We start from the raw sequence: 17741 nt of genomic DNA, 5'->3' as shown, positions 1-17741 counted from the left end.
GTTCAGGCTCTGGGTATCTTTCAAAGACCTGAGTGGGAGTCACAGGGGCCCTTTAGAAGCTCTTCCTGGATCTCTAAGAAGGGGCAGCTACGGATATTTAATGGGGGAATCACAGTCGTGTTGTAGATGCTATACACCTAGAAGACAATATGATTTTGTCTTCTTGTTATTATAAGAGGGCCTATTTAATGCAGACTTAGAGGCTAGGCATCCTAGGTAGCATGGTGCAGGCCTTGGAGGAACCCCTCCACCTACCTTGGCTGTGCGGCTTCATGGCTGATGGCCATGGTGGAGTGCGTGTGAAAGGAAAGGATTCCAGAGAAACTGGTCCCACCACCCTTCCAGGGGCAGCCCTCAATGGTGTAAGACCCACACCTCCTGGGCGTGAAATCAGGGGATGGCAGGGCGGGTAAACCACATTCAAACCATCATGGAAGGGCGCGCAAACCACATCCCAAACCATCACAGGCATGAGCTGGAGTCCTCGTGGGCAGAATGAGGCCAGCAGGAGGAGTGTTTCCTAGAGAATGAGGAGTCTAAAGTGAGAACTACTGAGCTGCTTACGAGCCAATGGGAACTGCTCCTGGGTATAAGGGCACAGGGTTCTTAGTAAGAAGCAGCTAGAAGCACCGACAGAGGGGAAACCAGACTGATGCAGGGAACACACTGAAAAGGAAGTGGGAAAACAGGCGGCAGCGAGTGGCAACTGTCCTTTTGAGAAGTGTGACTGTGAAGTAATACAGAGAAACACAGGGAGGTAGCTGACAAGATAGACAAGGGTCCAAAGAAGGCTGTCGGCAGCCCCAGTGTTTTCTATCTATGTGAGAACGTGCGCATGCCCAGACACTCATCCGTGGAGGCCGAAGGGTCACTAAAAACTAATTAATAAGGCTCCCAAGGTGCAGGTAGAGGAGGTGGCCCTGAAAGAGAGATACCACCTCTCCAAGTGAGGGAACGTGGAGGCTGCAAGCTCAGCTTGTAGGATGGTGGCCACGGGACAAGAATGTGGTGGCTTCGGTTTTCTCTGTGAAGTGGGAACCGAGGTCATCTCCTGGGAAGTGTGACGGGACAGTGACCTCCTGCAGCAGCTCAGGTGACTTGCAGTTTCTGCAGAAGCATTTGCTGCTGGGGGCAGGTGAGGCAGCCACAACAAGGGTCAGTTAAGGCTAGGGTCTTGCCACAGGCCGAGGTGAAAAGGCCATAATGCAGGGAGGGTTCCCAGCTGACCTCTGAAGTCAAGGATGGGTAGGTTTCAGCAGAGGGCAGGGTCTGGGAGGGACCAGGAAGGACAAACCGCATCAGGGGAATTCTCAGTTTGATGCTGAGCAAGCAAAGAAAGTCTGGATGATCGTGGAATAAATCAAACCAATAGCATTTCAGAAAGTTCATGGTGGTGTCACTGACTGAGACAATTGAGACTACAGTTCAACATGGACGAGCACAGGTCACACGCCTCAGCTTGTGCTGATGTATGAAACCGAGAAACTCCGTGCGAAGTTTTTAAGTGGAGCTGCTGCGAGCGCTCTGAGCGTCACCAGCCGTTGTCACCGATGTTTTCCTCACTCATTAACACGGGCTGTGAAACTCCTGAAAAGAACTGCACCGTCCACTGAACTGTGGCGAGGCTGATTGGGAGATTCGAACTGCAGTGACCCTGGAGACGTTGGAATGTTGCAGCTCCATGGCCCAGTTACAATTTATCCCGGGCTCCCTCTAGCCTTGCAAATAGCCATTCCTTGTCCACCGCTGTCTGAACCGACATCCTGAGACCAACAGGTGAGCCTTTTGGAATGTACGAACAAAAGCCCCAGTTCCCACCAGTTTGTGGGCTCTGCTGTTTGTAGCTGCAGATCTCACTTTGCCTTGCTGTACCCGGCCTACACACTGTTTCCACCAGTGCACTTTTAAAAGTGTCTTGATCGATGATTTTCTTTGTTCTGTTAGTATAAAAATTTCTTCAAACTATTACCACACCAGAGGTGGAATCTGAGGTAACCTAAATCTGTATTCCCGGGACCTGTGTGCCCATGTTCAGCTTGATCTCTTCTCCCTTTGGAGCTGATAGTTACGTTTCTGCACTGACAAACGGCAAGGTCGATAGTTCCAAGTGCTCTGCATAGGACCTAGCGACAAATGATCAGATTAGGTGTCCTGGGTGCTTTCAGAAAATGAGAATAAAGTGGAGTGGGAGGGGGAAGAAGTGGTTAGGGAAGGGGAGCTAGGACAGAAGAGTTGCAGATGGAAATGGTATTTATCACTCTAACCAAACTGTGACAGGAACTCATACAACAAAGTCTAAAATAATTTCTAGACCGGGAACAGCCCGGGGGCAGAAGGCACCTGAACTCAGCTTCCCTTGCTTCTCCCAACCAGATCTATTTATTCCACTAAGCAGGGACCAGGATTGAGTTGAAAATGAAGGAGGAAAATGGCCGTGGGTGTATGGCAAAGTATTTTCCATAAACATCTTTTTTTTTCCTTTTCTGTCCCTATGTTTACCCTGGGCAAAGCTAAATGCCTCCTTCTCCCTTTCGGGTCGCTTTTGTCTTTTGCCTTTGTAATGGCACACATCTGCAAACTCCCCCTGAACTGGTGCTGCTGCTGTTTGAAAGGGGAGATGTTTCTTTTCACTTCAAATTAAACAGCGAATGAACCAGGCAGCTTAATCCAGCTCTCCGAGGATGCTGAAGGTAACGCTGGGACAGTTAATTTTCCTGATAGCTGTACAGGAAAATTAACAAGCTAGATCAAAGGATGATGCTAGCTGGCACTCGGGCACATGCATACATGTTAGCAAGAATTATTTTCAATTACTTTCCCATGGAATAAATGCAATTAATTTGGAAATTTAATTCTCGGTCTTCAGGGAGGTAAACCTAACAGTTTAACTGTAGATTATTTCCAAGCTGTGGTTTATAGATGAGGGTGTGCAATCAAGAAAAACAGAGGCGCCGACTGGAGGCAGAACTGAAAAACCATTCTTCTCAAACCCCACCCCACCTGCATGGCTAAGACTGACACATGGTAGGGACTGCATATTCTTTCCCGAGAAGCCTTCCCTGCTCTATTCTTGAAGGGAAGAAATAAAGAGGCAAGGTGGGCCAGGGCTAGTGGCAGCCCTGAGAACAAAGGGAAGCCAAAGCCCTACTCTCAGACACTGTGGTCAGACAGTGGAACCAACTTCCTGTTTCATTTTAAAACGTGTTGGCTAGTTTTATGGCAACTTGACACACACTAAACTCAACCAAGAGGAAGGAACCTCAATTAAGAAAATGCCCCCATAAGATCAGGTTGTACGCAAGCCAGTAAGACATTGTATTGATTAGTGATTGATGGGTGAAGGCACAGCCCATTGTAGGTGGTACCTCCCTGAGCTGGTGGTCCTGGGTTCTATAAGAAAGCAGGCTGAGCAAGTCATTGAGCACATCCCTCTATGGCGTCTGCATCAGTTCCTGCCTCCAGGTTCCTGCCCTGCTTGAGTTCCTGTCCTGACTTCCTTTAATGAAGGACTAAAATGTAGAAGTGTAAGCCAAGTAAGCCCTTCCCTCCCCAATTTGCTTTGGCCGTGGTGTTTCAGCACAGCAGCGGTAACCCTACGTAAGACAGTGGGGATGGTGTGTGAGGGACAGAACATGGCACCTACACAAGAAACCATGTTTAAAAATCATCCCAGGGCTTTGGAGTTGGAGATAGGAGGATCAGAGTGTTCAAAGTCAGCCTAGGCTATAAAGAGAGAGAGAGAGAGAGAGAGAGATCTCATAAGAAATAATAATAATAATAAAAAAACCAAAGCAACAAGAACAGAAAACCCAGGTTGGTAAGATGGCTCAGCAGATAATGTGTGTGCTGCTTAAGTCTGGCAACCTGAGTTCAATGCCCGGAAGCAGGCACAGGCAGAAGGAGGAGAACTGACTGAACAATGCTGTCCTATGATCCCCCACACGGGTGCCTAGTGCGTGTGCCCCACTCATAATAAGAAATAAAGTTTTTTGGTGGCGGGAAGGTAGGGGGGATCAGGAGGATGGGAGGGAGGGAAAACTCTGGTTGGTATGCAAAATGAAAGAAAAACTTTTTAAAAAAATTTTAAAAAAGAAATAAGGTTATAAAGAAGAAGGAAAAAAGAATAATTCCATGAGGGCCAAGTGCTGATTCAGGAACCCAGTGAGAGGTTGCGTTCTGTCCCATAAGGAACATACAGACAAAGGCAAGGGCAAAGGGACCATATATGACTGGCCCTAAACATACTCGGTGTTACTCTGTTATTGTTGTGTGTGAGTTATACATGTGTATGAGCACCCTCATGTATGCACATGTGGAGGCCAGAGAACCTGGACTGAACGTGGACCTGCTTCATAGACTGGCTGGCCAGCAAGTCCCTGGATCCCGCTGTCTCCCCTCTCCAGGGCTGGAGTTACAGACAAACACTATGGCACACCTCACCCAGGGCTGGGCACTGCCCTCTGGTCCTCATGCTTACATAGCTGGCACTTCATCGACCGTGTCACCTCGTCAGCGCCCTTACTAATCACTTCACACTCGCACACTTTAGAGACAATGGTTCAACTCCCAGGCACTTCCTCTAAAGCTGTACCACCCTCATCCTAGCGAGACTGTCCGAGATTGTACTTTGATTACAGGATGCTATGTTTCCTCACGCATCCAACCACTATCAGAAGCCATATCTGACGGGAGCTGCACACGGGGAGGCACCACCCCCACACACTGTAAATACGGTTTTGACATCTCAGTTCTATCCAGTCATTCGCCAGAAAACCACTCCAAGGAGCTGTGACAGACACATGGACCACCGTTACCTGAGCTATGACGTCTGAGATGGAGGCACATCCCACCAGGAAACTGTATTTGTGTTTTAAGAGAATGCCAGCATGGGTCCAGGCCTGCCAGAAAGAACAGAATTTTCAGTGAGAGGCACAGCTGGGATTATGGCGTGTCTTACCTTATGACTTAGTAGGTAGTCCTAAAATACACTCCAAAAATCAGAGCAGCGGTTTGATTAGCCTTTCACTGGTAAAAGCAACTTCATCCAGTGGCTAGCTAGCTCCACGCTGGATTCTGAGTGGAATGAATGACTGTGCACTAACCAGGAGGTAAGCCGAACAGTTGGGTTGGTCTCCATGGCTGGAATCTCCCAGAGCAGTTATGACCCCCAAAAGGCATGTCCTTCTAGAAAGCACATTAGAGCAAGGGTTCTAGGGTGGTTCTGAGAGACTGACGTCAACTATGTGACAATACTGACTCCAGGATCTGAACTTGGCTTTGAGTGTTTGAGGGAGGCTGAAGAAAGTCGTATAATAGGAGCTGGCAAGCCTGAGCTCAGTGGGTAGCAGGTGTGAGATTGATGCTCACAGCAGGATCTGGGTAAGAACTTCACATCTTACCTTAATGACCAATTTGGACCAATAGATTGTACTGGTTAGATTTTTGTCAGCTTGACACAAGCTAGGGTCATTGCAGAAGAGGAAATCTCAACTGAGAAAATGCCTCTAACAAAATGGAATGTAGGCCAAATCTGGGGGGAGCTTTTTGATTGAGAGTTGATACGAAAAGGCTCAGCCCACTATGGACAGAGCCACGCCTAGGCCAGTAGGTCTAGGCTGTACAGGAAAGCAGGCTGAACAAGCCAAAGGAAGTAGCTCAGTAAGCAGCGTTCCTGCATGGTCTCTGCTTGGTTCCTGCCTCCAACTCCTGCCTTGGCTTCCTCAGCAGTGAACTGCAATTGGCAGTTGTCAGAGGAAACAAACCCTTTCCTCCCCCCAGCTTCTGGCCATGGTCTTTATCCCAGCAATAGAGCGCAATCTAGAACAGAGAGAAAGGACTGACGTCTGAACTGAATGCAATGGAAAGTCATTGGGTTTGGGACAAGAACTTGTACCACAGTGGCTTCATCTACTCCCATCCCTGGCTCTGGGGTCCCAAGGTGTCAAATCTCTAAAAGACACATAGATAACATTTGTGAATAGCATTTCGTGGGTGGCCTTGTTGTCTTAATGCCATCGGGGAAAAGCTTCATGACTTCTAACAATTATCTCCCCAACCAAACCGTAAGGATGGTGCCACAGGTATGTACGTGTGCATGCCCACATGTGCAGATTTGTGCAGAGGTGAGATGATTGCTTTTTGCAAATGCTCATCACTTTGTCTTTTATTAGCAGTGTCTTACTGTTCTACTAGGGTCTGTAGAAGGATTTATGAGTAAAACATGAAGGAAAAAGTCATCAAGACAGATACTCCAATATTGTGCTGGGTGACTATCCAAGGACTAAAGCTGTTACAGATTTTAAATTCTTCTAGACTTTGGTGTGTGTGTGTGTGTGTGTGTGTGTGTGTGTGTGTGTGTACATATACATATACATAGCTAGATAGATATAGACAGACAGACAGACAGATAACCAGGGGTTGAGATCAAGATCTAAATACAAAATTTGTATTTCTTATATAAAGAGTCTGACAGTAAATTTATACAGCATCTAAAAGACTTTTGCACGTGAATTAGAGTCTCACACATGAATGTATGGTTTCCCACACGTGGCTCCACTCAGCAAGCTTTAGGTTTTGCGAAGTTAGCATCTGGGATTTGGGATGAGGGAAACTCAACCTGTACTGAGCTTTAAAAATGGTGTTGTGGTGAAGAAAAACAGCTGGCAGGGACAGAAGGCAGAGCATCTAAGAGTCTGCGACTCCCTTCTATGAAAAGTCATGAGTTCCCAGAATTCACTGTATAATTACAGCTCTCTGTTTAGATCCCCACTTCCGGTTCACCGGGTGGACAGAGTGACATCATAGGTTCAGCCTATCCAGTTCACCCTTAACTCTTTCAGCGTCAAGACTTGATTCTGATCTCTGAAGAAGCCACCTACATGCACAGGGTTCCTGGTGTGGGTCTGGGGACCGCATGGCCCCTGTGAACTATCCTTGGGGTCACCTGCATCAGCTACCAGAGGCAGTACAGCTGGCCAAAGTCATAAAAGGAAAATTCAGGCGCAGGTGGTCACAGGCGACCCAATTCTCCCTCCAACGGTAATTTACAGAGGAGCCAATGGAAGAATTTATTGCTAGGCATTAAATATTAATTTTGTATTGTCTCTTTTTAGCTATTGCTCAGAGAAAGGAACAAAGCCTTCCCTTCACGACCATTGACATAGGATTCTTTATTCCGTAAGCCTGGTAACTAAGTGATGGCAGCTCACCAGAATGTTCAGGAGAGGCAATGTTGTGAAACCCGCAGGTTTGCATCACACAGGCAGCCATTGTATGAGAAAGCTAGCTTCATCTGCTTCTGAACCAACCAGAATAAACAACTGAATCAAAACCTCCAAAAGTGCTTTCTTGCCGCCTGCTAGACCTTGTGGCAGATATATATATATATAGTTATGATAAATTGATGAAACACTGATTAAAGCTCAAGGGTCCATTGGAACCCACCTACACTCTAGGTGAAAATGGTCAGCTGCCCTGGGAATGAGCTGGAAGGTTCCTCAGAAAATTCAAAAACTATGTAAGTACCAGACAATCTAACAATCTTACTTCTGGACGTGTACCCCAAAGACCTGAAAGTAGGGACTCAAAAGGATATTTGTACACTCACGTCCATGGCTTGACTCGCAGCAGCCAACATGGGGAAGGGATATAAATGAACACATAGGCAAAATGAATTTTATCTAGACGAGGAAATATCATTCTGCTTCATAAAGGGATGAAATCCTGACAATTTCTGCAGCACAAAGAGAACACTGATGCTATCTATAATAAAATCAGCCACTCCTAGGAGAATGAACACAGTTTGGGTCCCTGTGGGTGGGGTCTTAATATAGTCCCATTCATAGACACGGGAGGTAGCGCGTGGTTTCTGGGAGAGGGTGCGGCATAAAGGCGCTTGGTTGCACAGAAACATGGATGCTCTTCTGCCACTGAACCAGACACATTAAGAATGCCTAGAACAGTGAATTCTATGATGAACATATTTAGCCATTAAGAAAAAGGAAAGCGCACGGTTTCCCTTGCTTACCATAGCGTCCATAAAAGGGAAGGCAGCGAGATACAGGAAGGCTCTTCGTGTTTTGCTCCCCACAGACTCGTCCACATGATGCAGCTTGTTGATGATGTAGTACCCTAAATCACTGTAGGCTACAAGGGACCGAAACAGACATAGGGTTTAGAAAAAGCTAGTTTACATGGTTTTTGTCGAAAACACTTCAAACAATTTTAAATGTCATATCTGCTTGTTGTAGAGAAGTCAAAAAAAAAAAAACCCACCATCAGAGACCCACACAGAATCTCATTCTTCTACTGGTGGGTGGGTGGAGATGCCAGCTACCCAAGACTTTTACTGGTATGTTGGTAAGCATGTGAGTTTCAACACACATACCTAAGGCGGTCAGACTGCACACTCCATTCTAAACCACAACAACTCTGAATGGTGTCTCCCCACTCGCTGAACGACTCTCAGTGAGTTGATTCACCCAATTTCCTACCATGCATCTGTGGTATCATTTGACTGCTTGGTGGAAGTAGCTAAAGCTAAATATTTGAATTTATTAGGTATTTACAAAGAGAAAATTTCTGGAGTTTAGCATTTGTTTTCAGCACAAGTTCTGACACCTGACAGCACTCAAGTCCACTGCTTGGGAGGAGGGTGTCCAGTACTGGAAATTGTCCTGTGCAGTTGAAAGGGATGTCCAGAGTATGTGGGGAGTCCTCCTGCGTCCAGACTGGTCATGGTGTAGAAGTAAAGCACAGAGAGACCCTAACATATACACAGGGTGTATTTAAGCCCAACAGATAAGGGGGAAAGATATAGGACTGGAGATCCCGACAGATGCCATCAGCAAAGACAAAGGGACAGACTGCTAGCCTGAGCTCACAGATGCAGTTAAGACAAAAATGTGCCGACGTTCTTCAAGGCTTACAAGTGCTCTACCACACGCGTCACGCTCTCACAACTATGGCGTGTATACACGTGACACCTAGACGCAACTCTGAATTCATAACGGAGCCAAGGGAAAAATAAGGCCCCATGTCAGAGTTTAGGGGGTGACTTATCACCACATAAACCAGTCAATGGAGACAACACTCCTTTGTCAGGGCTGGTCTTGAGTCACGCGGGATTTTATAGTAATGCAACCTTAAAAATGACTTTTAGGAACCTGAAATGTATCACTGGGAACTGCAGAGGTCACAGTGTGCACGCAGCTAAAGGAGCGGAGATGGTTCTGATGTCCAGAGAACAAGTCAGGGTTGAAGTGACAGCGGCAGAGGTGAGCAAGGGTGTTGGGAGAGGAGAGCGCGAGTCTGTCAAGGCCACCGAGGAGCCAGAAGAGAAGCCCAGGGAGAAGACACCCTGAAGCAAAAGAGGAGCTCAGGGAATATGAGACTTGTCACAGCAAGGGGAAGGGAGGGGACAGCTGTGCTTGGATCTGCCATCTGGATCAGAAGCCGACAGAGATGAGGCACAGACAGAAGGCCCGAGTTGACCCTGGAAGGCAGCAAGAGAGCTTTAGTCTGGTCTGAAGTGCGGTGCCTGGCGGTCAGCTGACAGAAACACAAAGCAAGGAAGTAGGAGTCCCGCATCCCACACACAATCTACTCTGGGGGCAGAGCCGTGGACATTTTCTCTTTATCATTGCTACTATTTATCTGTGTGCGTGCTTTTATGTCATCGGCAAATGCTCACTTGTGCAGGGTCTTGCGAGGAGACAGTCTTGACCTACCCATACAAGCGTCCCTATTCTGGCAGAAACCACTGGAACGGAAAGGTCAGCGATGCCACAGGCAAGAGCATGGGGCTGCTATGAATAGCTGGTGAGCGAAAATCCCCTGATAAAGGTTACAGTCCATGGAGCAAGCCAGCCGACAAGACTTGACTACAAGGCCGACGCTGGGGACCATGGGAAGGGCTGAGGGCCAGAACGATAGTGACATGGGCAAACCATGTCTCCCTGAAGTTCAAACATCAAAGTCCTAACCTCCGGACCTCAGAATGTGACCTTATGTAGCTACAGGACTATGGCAGATATAATAAGATGAGGTCATACTGGAGTGGGTGTTCAACCCAACATGACTAGTGACCTTGTGAAAAGGGAGAGAATGGATACAAAGATAGCTATGCACAGGAAAAAAATCCTTGTGAGGGTAGGAACTGGGCAATGCAGTTTCATGCCAAAGGCTGCCAGAAAAGTCTCAAAACCAAAGGACAAGCAGAGGGCAGCTATCCCTCAAAGTGCTCAGAAGGAATCCGCCCTGTCTACACTTTGACCTCAAACTTGCTGCCTGCAGAGCTGTAAGCCTGTAAGCTTCTGTCGCTGAAGCTACACGGTCTGTTTTATTTTGACACAGCAGCCCTACCAATGACTGCAGCAGGGTTCCGAGGAAGGTGTGGCAGCAAGGAAAGATGGGCGGCGAATGTGTGCGCAGACAGAAAGGCATGTGATCTGCACCTGTTACCTGCGAATAGGGAAAACGAAGGAAGCCAGCACCCTGACTCTGGCAGTAATGCATTTTAACTGTAGCTGTATCAAGATGGGGACTTTTTGTAAGATATCTGGGTTAATGGTGGCTAAAGGACAGTGGGGTTCTTGAACCTTCTCCCAGCACTGTCTCAGGAATGTAAGTTACCACTCTTGTTCTTCCAGCTCCCAGGGCCTGCCTGGCTCCATGGATCCAGCTTTAGAGCATTTGGGACTCATGGGCACAAGGGCTACTTTGCTCCTTTCTGCTTTAGACCCTTCCTCTTTCAGCTATTAAAGGAGAAACCTGGAGGCCAGAGACAGTGTTTTTTTTTTCCTCAGATTTTTTTTTTGCTTATTCTTTCATAATAAGAAAGAATTATGGGAGAAGAATCTGATTGTAACTCAGTGACTTTTTCCACCCTGGATACTGAGTGTATAAAATCCCAGGACCTGTTTCCACCTCATCTTTCCTGTCCCCCAGCTCCACCCTCCTGGGCCAGCCTTTGAGCTAGTTCCAGCTCAGCCAAAGCTGGTAGCTGGGGTGATTTGTGTAAAATGCTTTGCATAGTCCCTAATGACTATTTAGTAGGCTTCAGCTCCTAACAACTGCCTTACCAAGACTGCTTTGCAAACTGGTCTTCCTCCTGAAGAGGAGAGAACTATAAAACAAATTAAACAGAGCCTCTGAGCAGATGACACAGGCTTTATGACTGCAGACAGCAGAAGGAGAACATTGACTTGACCTATGGACTGGTAGAAGGCTCAAAACTAGACCAAATGAAAAGAGGAGGGCCCTTTAAATAATCTCATTACCCCAGCCAACTGAGAACATCCCCTTTGCAATCAATGGTTCTCAAACTTGCAGGACTCGTAGTTACCAGCTCTTATAGCAAACTGTGAAATATTCATATTAATGAAAAATAGTCTAATAAAGAATATCTTCTGGGAACTGAGACCCCATCAATTTCAGCAACATTATAATATATTCAATTCCAAGTTGTAAAATTCAGAACAGGTAGAATGCCTGTTCTAGTTCAAATGTCTAAGGTATCGATGGGTAAAGTCTCTCCAGGACCATTTACTGACCCACTGAGTCCTTCTTCACAGGGTTTTTGTAGGAGCCTACAAGTTCATCCTGGGTCTCTAGTGTATGTGCTGCTTCCAAAGAGTATGTGTTTACATGGCTGATAAACCACATTTAGATCGCCTCAACAAATATGTGTTGAATGGCTTATTCATATGAGGCACCGTGCCAATCACCCAGCTGTGAAGGAGACAGCTTTCTGCACACGACCAGGATGTATAACAGACTCAACTACATCCCATCCTGGGCTGGGTTTGCCTGGAAAGCATAGGGATGGGAGATGCACATAAGGCCAAGTCCTTGAAGAAATAGCCTGGGACCATGTATAATATAAGCAAAGTGAATATAAGATTGTAGCATGGGAATCAAAGCCTCACTGGTATAACACTTGACAAAGTGGGAGTCAGTGTAAGTTACTATGGGTATTGACTTCTCACTAGAGGGTATGTCTATTCCTGAGTGAAAAACCAGGCTTAATTCAAATGTGGTAGCAGCAAACCCTGTCACTGCAGTATGTGACTCCAGGAAGAAGTTCCAGCTATGACTAGACTCCAAAAGGACGCCGAGTGGCAGGCACTCAACACATGCGTTCAAAGCTCATGCAGTTCAGCTAGCTAGAGACAGGCTGTGGGTGTGCAGGGGGCTGACAGGGACTTTACAGCTACAGAGACTTCGACATGTAAAGTCTTCCAAATCCAGCATAGCTCCAGCTGTCTATGCATCTGCTCCATGGCATGAGGCCAGTGGGGTGTTGCTAAAGAAGTGCTGGGACCATCTTTCCCTCACGAGTTCCACCAAGCTTTCTTAGAGGAATAGCCTATGTGGTTGGTGGAATCTGCTCCAGCTATATCTGAAAACCGACACCCATGTGCAGACCTGTCAGGGATGAGAGAATGCCTCACTATCCAGTGGTGAAAAAAGAAAGTCGAAAAACAAGCATGAAGGAAGAAGACGACATTAGCTACGGACCAGGCAATGAGGAGGACCCACAGCAGGTTCTTTCCTTTCCTGGGACAAGAACAATTAATAACAGATGACGCAACAATGAGCATCCAGTGAGCACAGTCTTGTAGTCACTAACTGGCACACAGAGATGATATCAGCAATCTTGTAGGCCCTAGCTCACGCAGAGAGATGATGTCAGCAGTCTTGTAGCCACTAACCGGCGTACAAAGATGACATCAGCAGTCTCATAGGCACTAGTTGACGCACAGAGATGACATCAGCAGTTTTGTAGGCACTAACTGGCACACAGAGATGATGTTAGCAGTCTTGTAGGCACTAACTGGTAGACAGAGATGACATCAGCAGTCTTGTAGGCCCTAGCTGGCGCACAGAGATGACATCAGCAGTCTTGTAGGCACTAAGTGATGCACAGAGATGACATCAACAGTCTTGTAGGCACTAGCTGGCGCACAGAGATGACACCAGCAGTCTCATAGGCACTAACTGGCGCACAGAGATGACACCGGCTTGATGAACCTAAGGTGCTAAGTCTGTAGTCAATTTTTCAGACACAGACATGGTGTAACTTGAAGCCCCCCTGAGTGAAGATGACCCCCAGGGTCAGTAGATCATTAGCGTCAATACCGCAAAGACTGGGCACGTTAGTCACTTTCTTAAAATTCATGCTCATTGTTAGTTTTTCTGCAGTCTTTGGAAACATCACAGAATGACACAGAGCATTTAAAAAATAATCTTAGAGACCTAGCTAAACGAGGCATCCGTTTACACCATGGACATAATACACAGCTAGAAAACATAGCCAATCTTTCTAAACATGAAATAAGATTTTTAGAGGCCATGAGGTTTAAAGATGCGCAGTGAGAGAACAGTGGTCTCTACTGGTTAACTTAACACACATGAACACTAGCGTGAATCTGCCCTGTTCCATAGGATACCCCTGAGGCATCACAAGCATGCCCACGGGTGGCAAGGGCACCCCTTACCACACTTCCCTTCCTGGCTTCCTGGCTCTTCCCCACTGCCCCACCCTTTCCCTCCTGACACTCTTTGGTTTCCCTGTGTCCAGCAGATCTTCCTGGGCTCAGGCTCTAAGCTCTGGCTGGCTACCTGACTCTGGCTCCAGCACGTGGCAGTCATCCCACACCTGTTAAATTCAGGTCTAGACTCATTTTCTTTTTCCCTTTTCCTCTGTGTGATAAACACATGGCTACGTCCACCTTCTCTTCATTTTCCTTCCAGGGGCTTGTTCTTTGTTTTATTACTGCCAGGCCGTAAGCCCTCTCAAGTGTGGGGTGCGAGAAATCCTCCTCTTTGCCTTTGGCTTTCTCTCAAAGCTCTCCCTGGAATAAATCGGCTCATGCTAGATAGAGCTCTAGAAATGGACACAGAACACACACACTTTACCACTGGCTACGTGGACTCGGGGAGAGGCGTGTAGCTGGTCATTGTGTTTTGCACATATTTCACTTGTAGTTCCTTCAGGTTCAGCACACATTCTGTGGAACACTGAGAGGTGGCGGCTGAGCCATCTGAAGGGAGGGAAACAACGTGAAGTATAACTCCCATTCTTCTGCAGTCCCCAGGAGGGTAACTTAGGGACTAAAGTCCCACCATTCAAAGAGGAAGACAGATACCAGTTATACAGATGGTGCATTTGCACAGGTGAAGACAGATACCAGTTATACAGATGGTGCATTTGCACAGGTGAAGAGAGATACTAGTGATGCAGATGGTGCATTTGCACAGGTGAAGACAGATACCAGTGATGCAGATGGTGCATTTGCACAGGTGAAGACAGATACTAGTGATGCAGATGGTGCATTTGCACAGGTGAAGACAGATACCAGTGATGCAGATGGTGCATTTGCACAGGTGAAGAGAGATACCAGTTATACAGATGGTGCATTTGCACAGGTGAAGAGAGATACCAGTTATACAGATGGTGCATTTGCACAGGTGAAGACAGATACTAGTGATGCAGATGGTGCATTTGCACAGGTGAAAACAGATACCAGTGATGTAGATGGTGCATTTGCACAGGTGAAGACAGATACCAGTTATACAGATGGTGCATTTGCACAGGTGAAGACAGATACTAGTGATGCAGATGGTGCATTTGCACAGGTGAAGACAGATACCAGTGATGCAGATGGTGCATTTGCACAGGTGAAGACAGATACCAGTGATGCAGATGGTGCATTTGCACAGGTGAAGACAGATACCAGTGATGCAGATGGTGCATTTGCACAGGTGAAGACAGATACCAGTGATGCAGATGGTGCATTTGCACAGGTGAAGACAGATACCAGTGATGCAGATGGTGCATTTGCACAGGTGAAGCGGTCCACATCATTTCACAGAAACGTAGATGAACTCTGTCCATGAGAACATTTACCACATGTGAAGAAGGCCTCGTACTGGAGACAGCAACTAATATCTCAAAGAGTGAAACCAACAGGGGAAGCAATGATCAAAGTGAAAAGGGACCATAGAATTGGCCACGAACTGAAAGAAATCACTGAAAATATATGGCAGTGCTCAACTACAAATCAAATGCTAGATGGAAATAGTAGATTATATAGATAGACAAGAGAATGAGAACTGGAGATGTAGATATAGACAGACAACAGGCAGACACACACACATGTGCGCATGCACAAACACACACATGTGCCCACACACACCCCTTTGGTAGTATGAGGCACTGAGCTCAGGGTCACACCCACGCTCAGCAAATGCTCCCCCACTTTAGCTTTAAACTGCAGCTTTGGCAAACTGCTAGAAAAGACGGTCAAATTCTTGACTGTATTAGGTAGATGGCTAAGAACAACTTCGAAGAGGCCCCATTCTAATATATTAGCCCCTTCAGAGCCAGTCTCTGTGAGCCTCCAGGCCCAACCCTCAAAAGAAAGGAGCCCTCTTGCTTTGTGCTCTTAGGTGTCCTTATAACCACCATGTAAAGCTGGGCCAGGGAGATGGCGCGGAGACTGCTTCACAAACACAGGGGCCTATGTTGGGACCGCCAGCGGCATGTAAAAAGCTATGTGGCCGGGCACATTGACAGCACCAGTGTTGGGAGGGGGAGTCAAAAAGATTCGTGGAGCTTGCTGGCCTGCCAGACTAGACAGATTGGTGAGCCAAGGTACAGTAAGAGACTCTGTCTCGAAACAAATGAGACAAAATGGTGTCGGGGTTAGGGGTGGGGGCTAAAGAAGACAACTCACATTGACCTCTGGCTCCAAGTACACACGTGCACATGCACTTGCATGCATGTGCTCATGTACACACATACAACACACACAAAGGGACTTGAGGAAAAAGAGTTGAGTTCATTAAAGCAGTGAAAATATAACACCTGCAGAAACAATCAGACTAGTTTTGTCTGAGAAAAGAATACAGAGAAGCTCGGCTTATGCCCAGATTCCTGTTACATATTTCTATTCTGGCATTAAAAAGCTCTGTGCGTTTCTGCTTGTGGATTTCCTGCTGGCATGTCCTGCCCAGGTAGGACCTACATGATAAGAATTGCTGCCCACTTGGTCTCAGCCCCTGTCATAGATGATGGAAGGAAGGCACGGGGCTCACACCATGGCTTCTCAACTCAAGCAGAGGTGAGTATGTGGGTTTTCACAGCTGAGTCAGAGTCCCTTGCCACAAGCCTAGCTAGGATCCGATGGTCTGCACCCTCGCTAAGAGGTGAAAATGGGTTTTGGCATACACAAGGGAAACGTACCTAGAGCAGGAAACTGCACTGTGGGGAAACGTTCACTGACGTGAGAAAATAGGAAGAAGAGGAGGAAGGTGCAGGGCCTGGGAGTAGGGAGAGCTGCGGCACAGAATACGGAAGACCAGGAAAGATCTTACAAATGCCTGAGAGGAGAAGCAGAGACGAATGTGTGCAAAGACGCCTGGTACAAAAGAGCAAAAAAGGGAAGGATTCACCAGTGGGGTTGCCGGTGATGTCATGCAGGGAAACCGAGAGTCCAGCTGTGGGTGTTCAAAATTGAGTGCTGTGCGCTTCTGAAGGAGAAGTGAAAGCATTGGTCTGAGGGGGGGAATAGAAGCACTAGCTGTAACAAAAAAGTCAAGTGTAATAAAAATATTTATTTAGTATAAGTGGGATAAAAGAATATGTTTGATTTAAATCTAAGATCTTATCGTTTTAAATTTTTTATTTTTAAAATGGAAAAACAATTGGCTCGGGCTATATTTCAGTAGGGAAAATGCTTGCCTGTTATGTTTATGCTATGTAGCCCTGTGGTGCATCTGGGGATGCTGTGTGAACAGAGTGTGGAGGTGCATGCCTGTAACCAGAGCTCCGAAGGGTAAGATCGGGAAGTCAGAAGTTCAGGGTCACTCTGAGCTATAGGACATGTCTGACATGCCTTGGATTCATAAGACAATACCGTATGATAAGACGGTAAAACTTAGAGCTAATATTTTCCTCATGGCGGTCAATAACACAGTCTGCCCAGTCTTTCTCTTTCCTGGTAGTTGACAGACAGTCATGAGCTATCATCCCAAAGTCTCATATAACTGTGGCTAAAGTAGGGGACGTTGGATGTATTTAGGGTCCAAATAAAATGGCAAAAAGGAATTAATTTACTTATTTAGGCAAGACCCTTATTTTAAAATGGATGACATCTTCTCAATACATATGCTGACTTTGGAAATGACTCAAATGCAATGTAGCAGCAGACATTGTGTCCAAACCCTCATTAGGGCATGACTGATAGAAAGAAAGGCACCCAGCTCTGCCTGCCCACTCCCTGGGCTCCTAAGCGCAAATCAAGGGATGGCTATCTGCTCTCCGCTGAATACACCCACCAGCAGACTTCCTCTCTTGTCTGCTGCGCTTAGAACAAAATTCTATGCCATAGAAGAAAGAAAAACCACAAAGGCCCTTTTCCTATTTACTCTCCGACTCACAATTGCGTAATTACTCACAACTGTGAGTAAACACTGGCTTTCTATGAATGAAGAGACGGTAAGTGGCTTGGGCTAATCCTTTGGCTCCTTTCCTTCCTGACATTCACTTCTCATACCACCAGCCACACTTAAGGTACACAGCGGGCTCATGAAGTACCATTCCAAGTGCTTTAGGCAAAACTGCTTTCCACAGATGTGCCCTGCCAGTTTTACACCAGGTAGACAGAGCTGTTTTAAGGCCAAGATATTCTGAAACCACAGCCCCACAGGTTCTAGGGCCACCAAGAAGGCAGAAG

The 17741-nt window shown here is 46.7% G+C and overlaps 1 protein-coding gene across 1 annotated transcript in view; it reads right to left on the bottom strand.

Annotated features, from left to right (window-relative positions):
• Positions 1 to 17741, bottom strand: part of Ankh (ANKH inorganic pyrophosphate transport regulator) — a 133757-nt gene that overhangs the window by 35519 nt on the left and 80497 nt on the right. The window contains exons 3-4 of the mRNA XM_085676593.2: positions 8027 to 8145; positions 4815 to 4898 (exon numbers count right to left, since the gene is read on the bottom strand). Of these exons, the coding sequence (XP_085532719.1) occupies positions 4815 to 4898; positions 8027 to 8145 (203 nt within the window). The remainder of the gene's footprint in view (positions 1 to 4814; positions 4899 to 8026; positions 8146 to 17741) is intronic.

The sequence above is a fragment of the Myodes glareolus genome, chromosome 15 (assembly GCF_982192425.1).
Source record: "Myodes glareolus chromosome 15, mMyoGla1.1, whole genome shotgun sequence".
Lineage (NCBI taxonomy): Eukaryota > Metazoa > Chordata > Mammalia > Rodentia > Cricetidae > Myodes > Myodes glareolus.
Note: the sequence above shows the minus strand (reverse complement) of the source record. Positions and strands in the feature narration are given on the sequence as shown.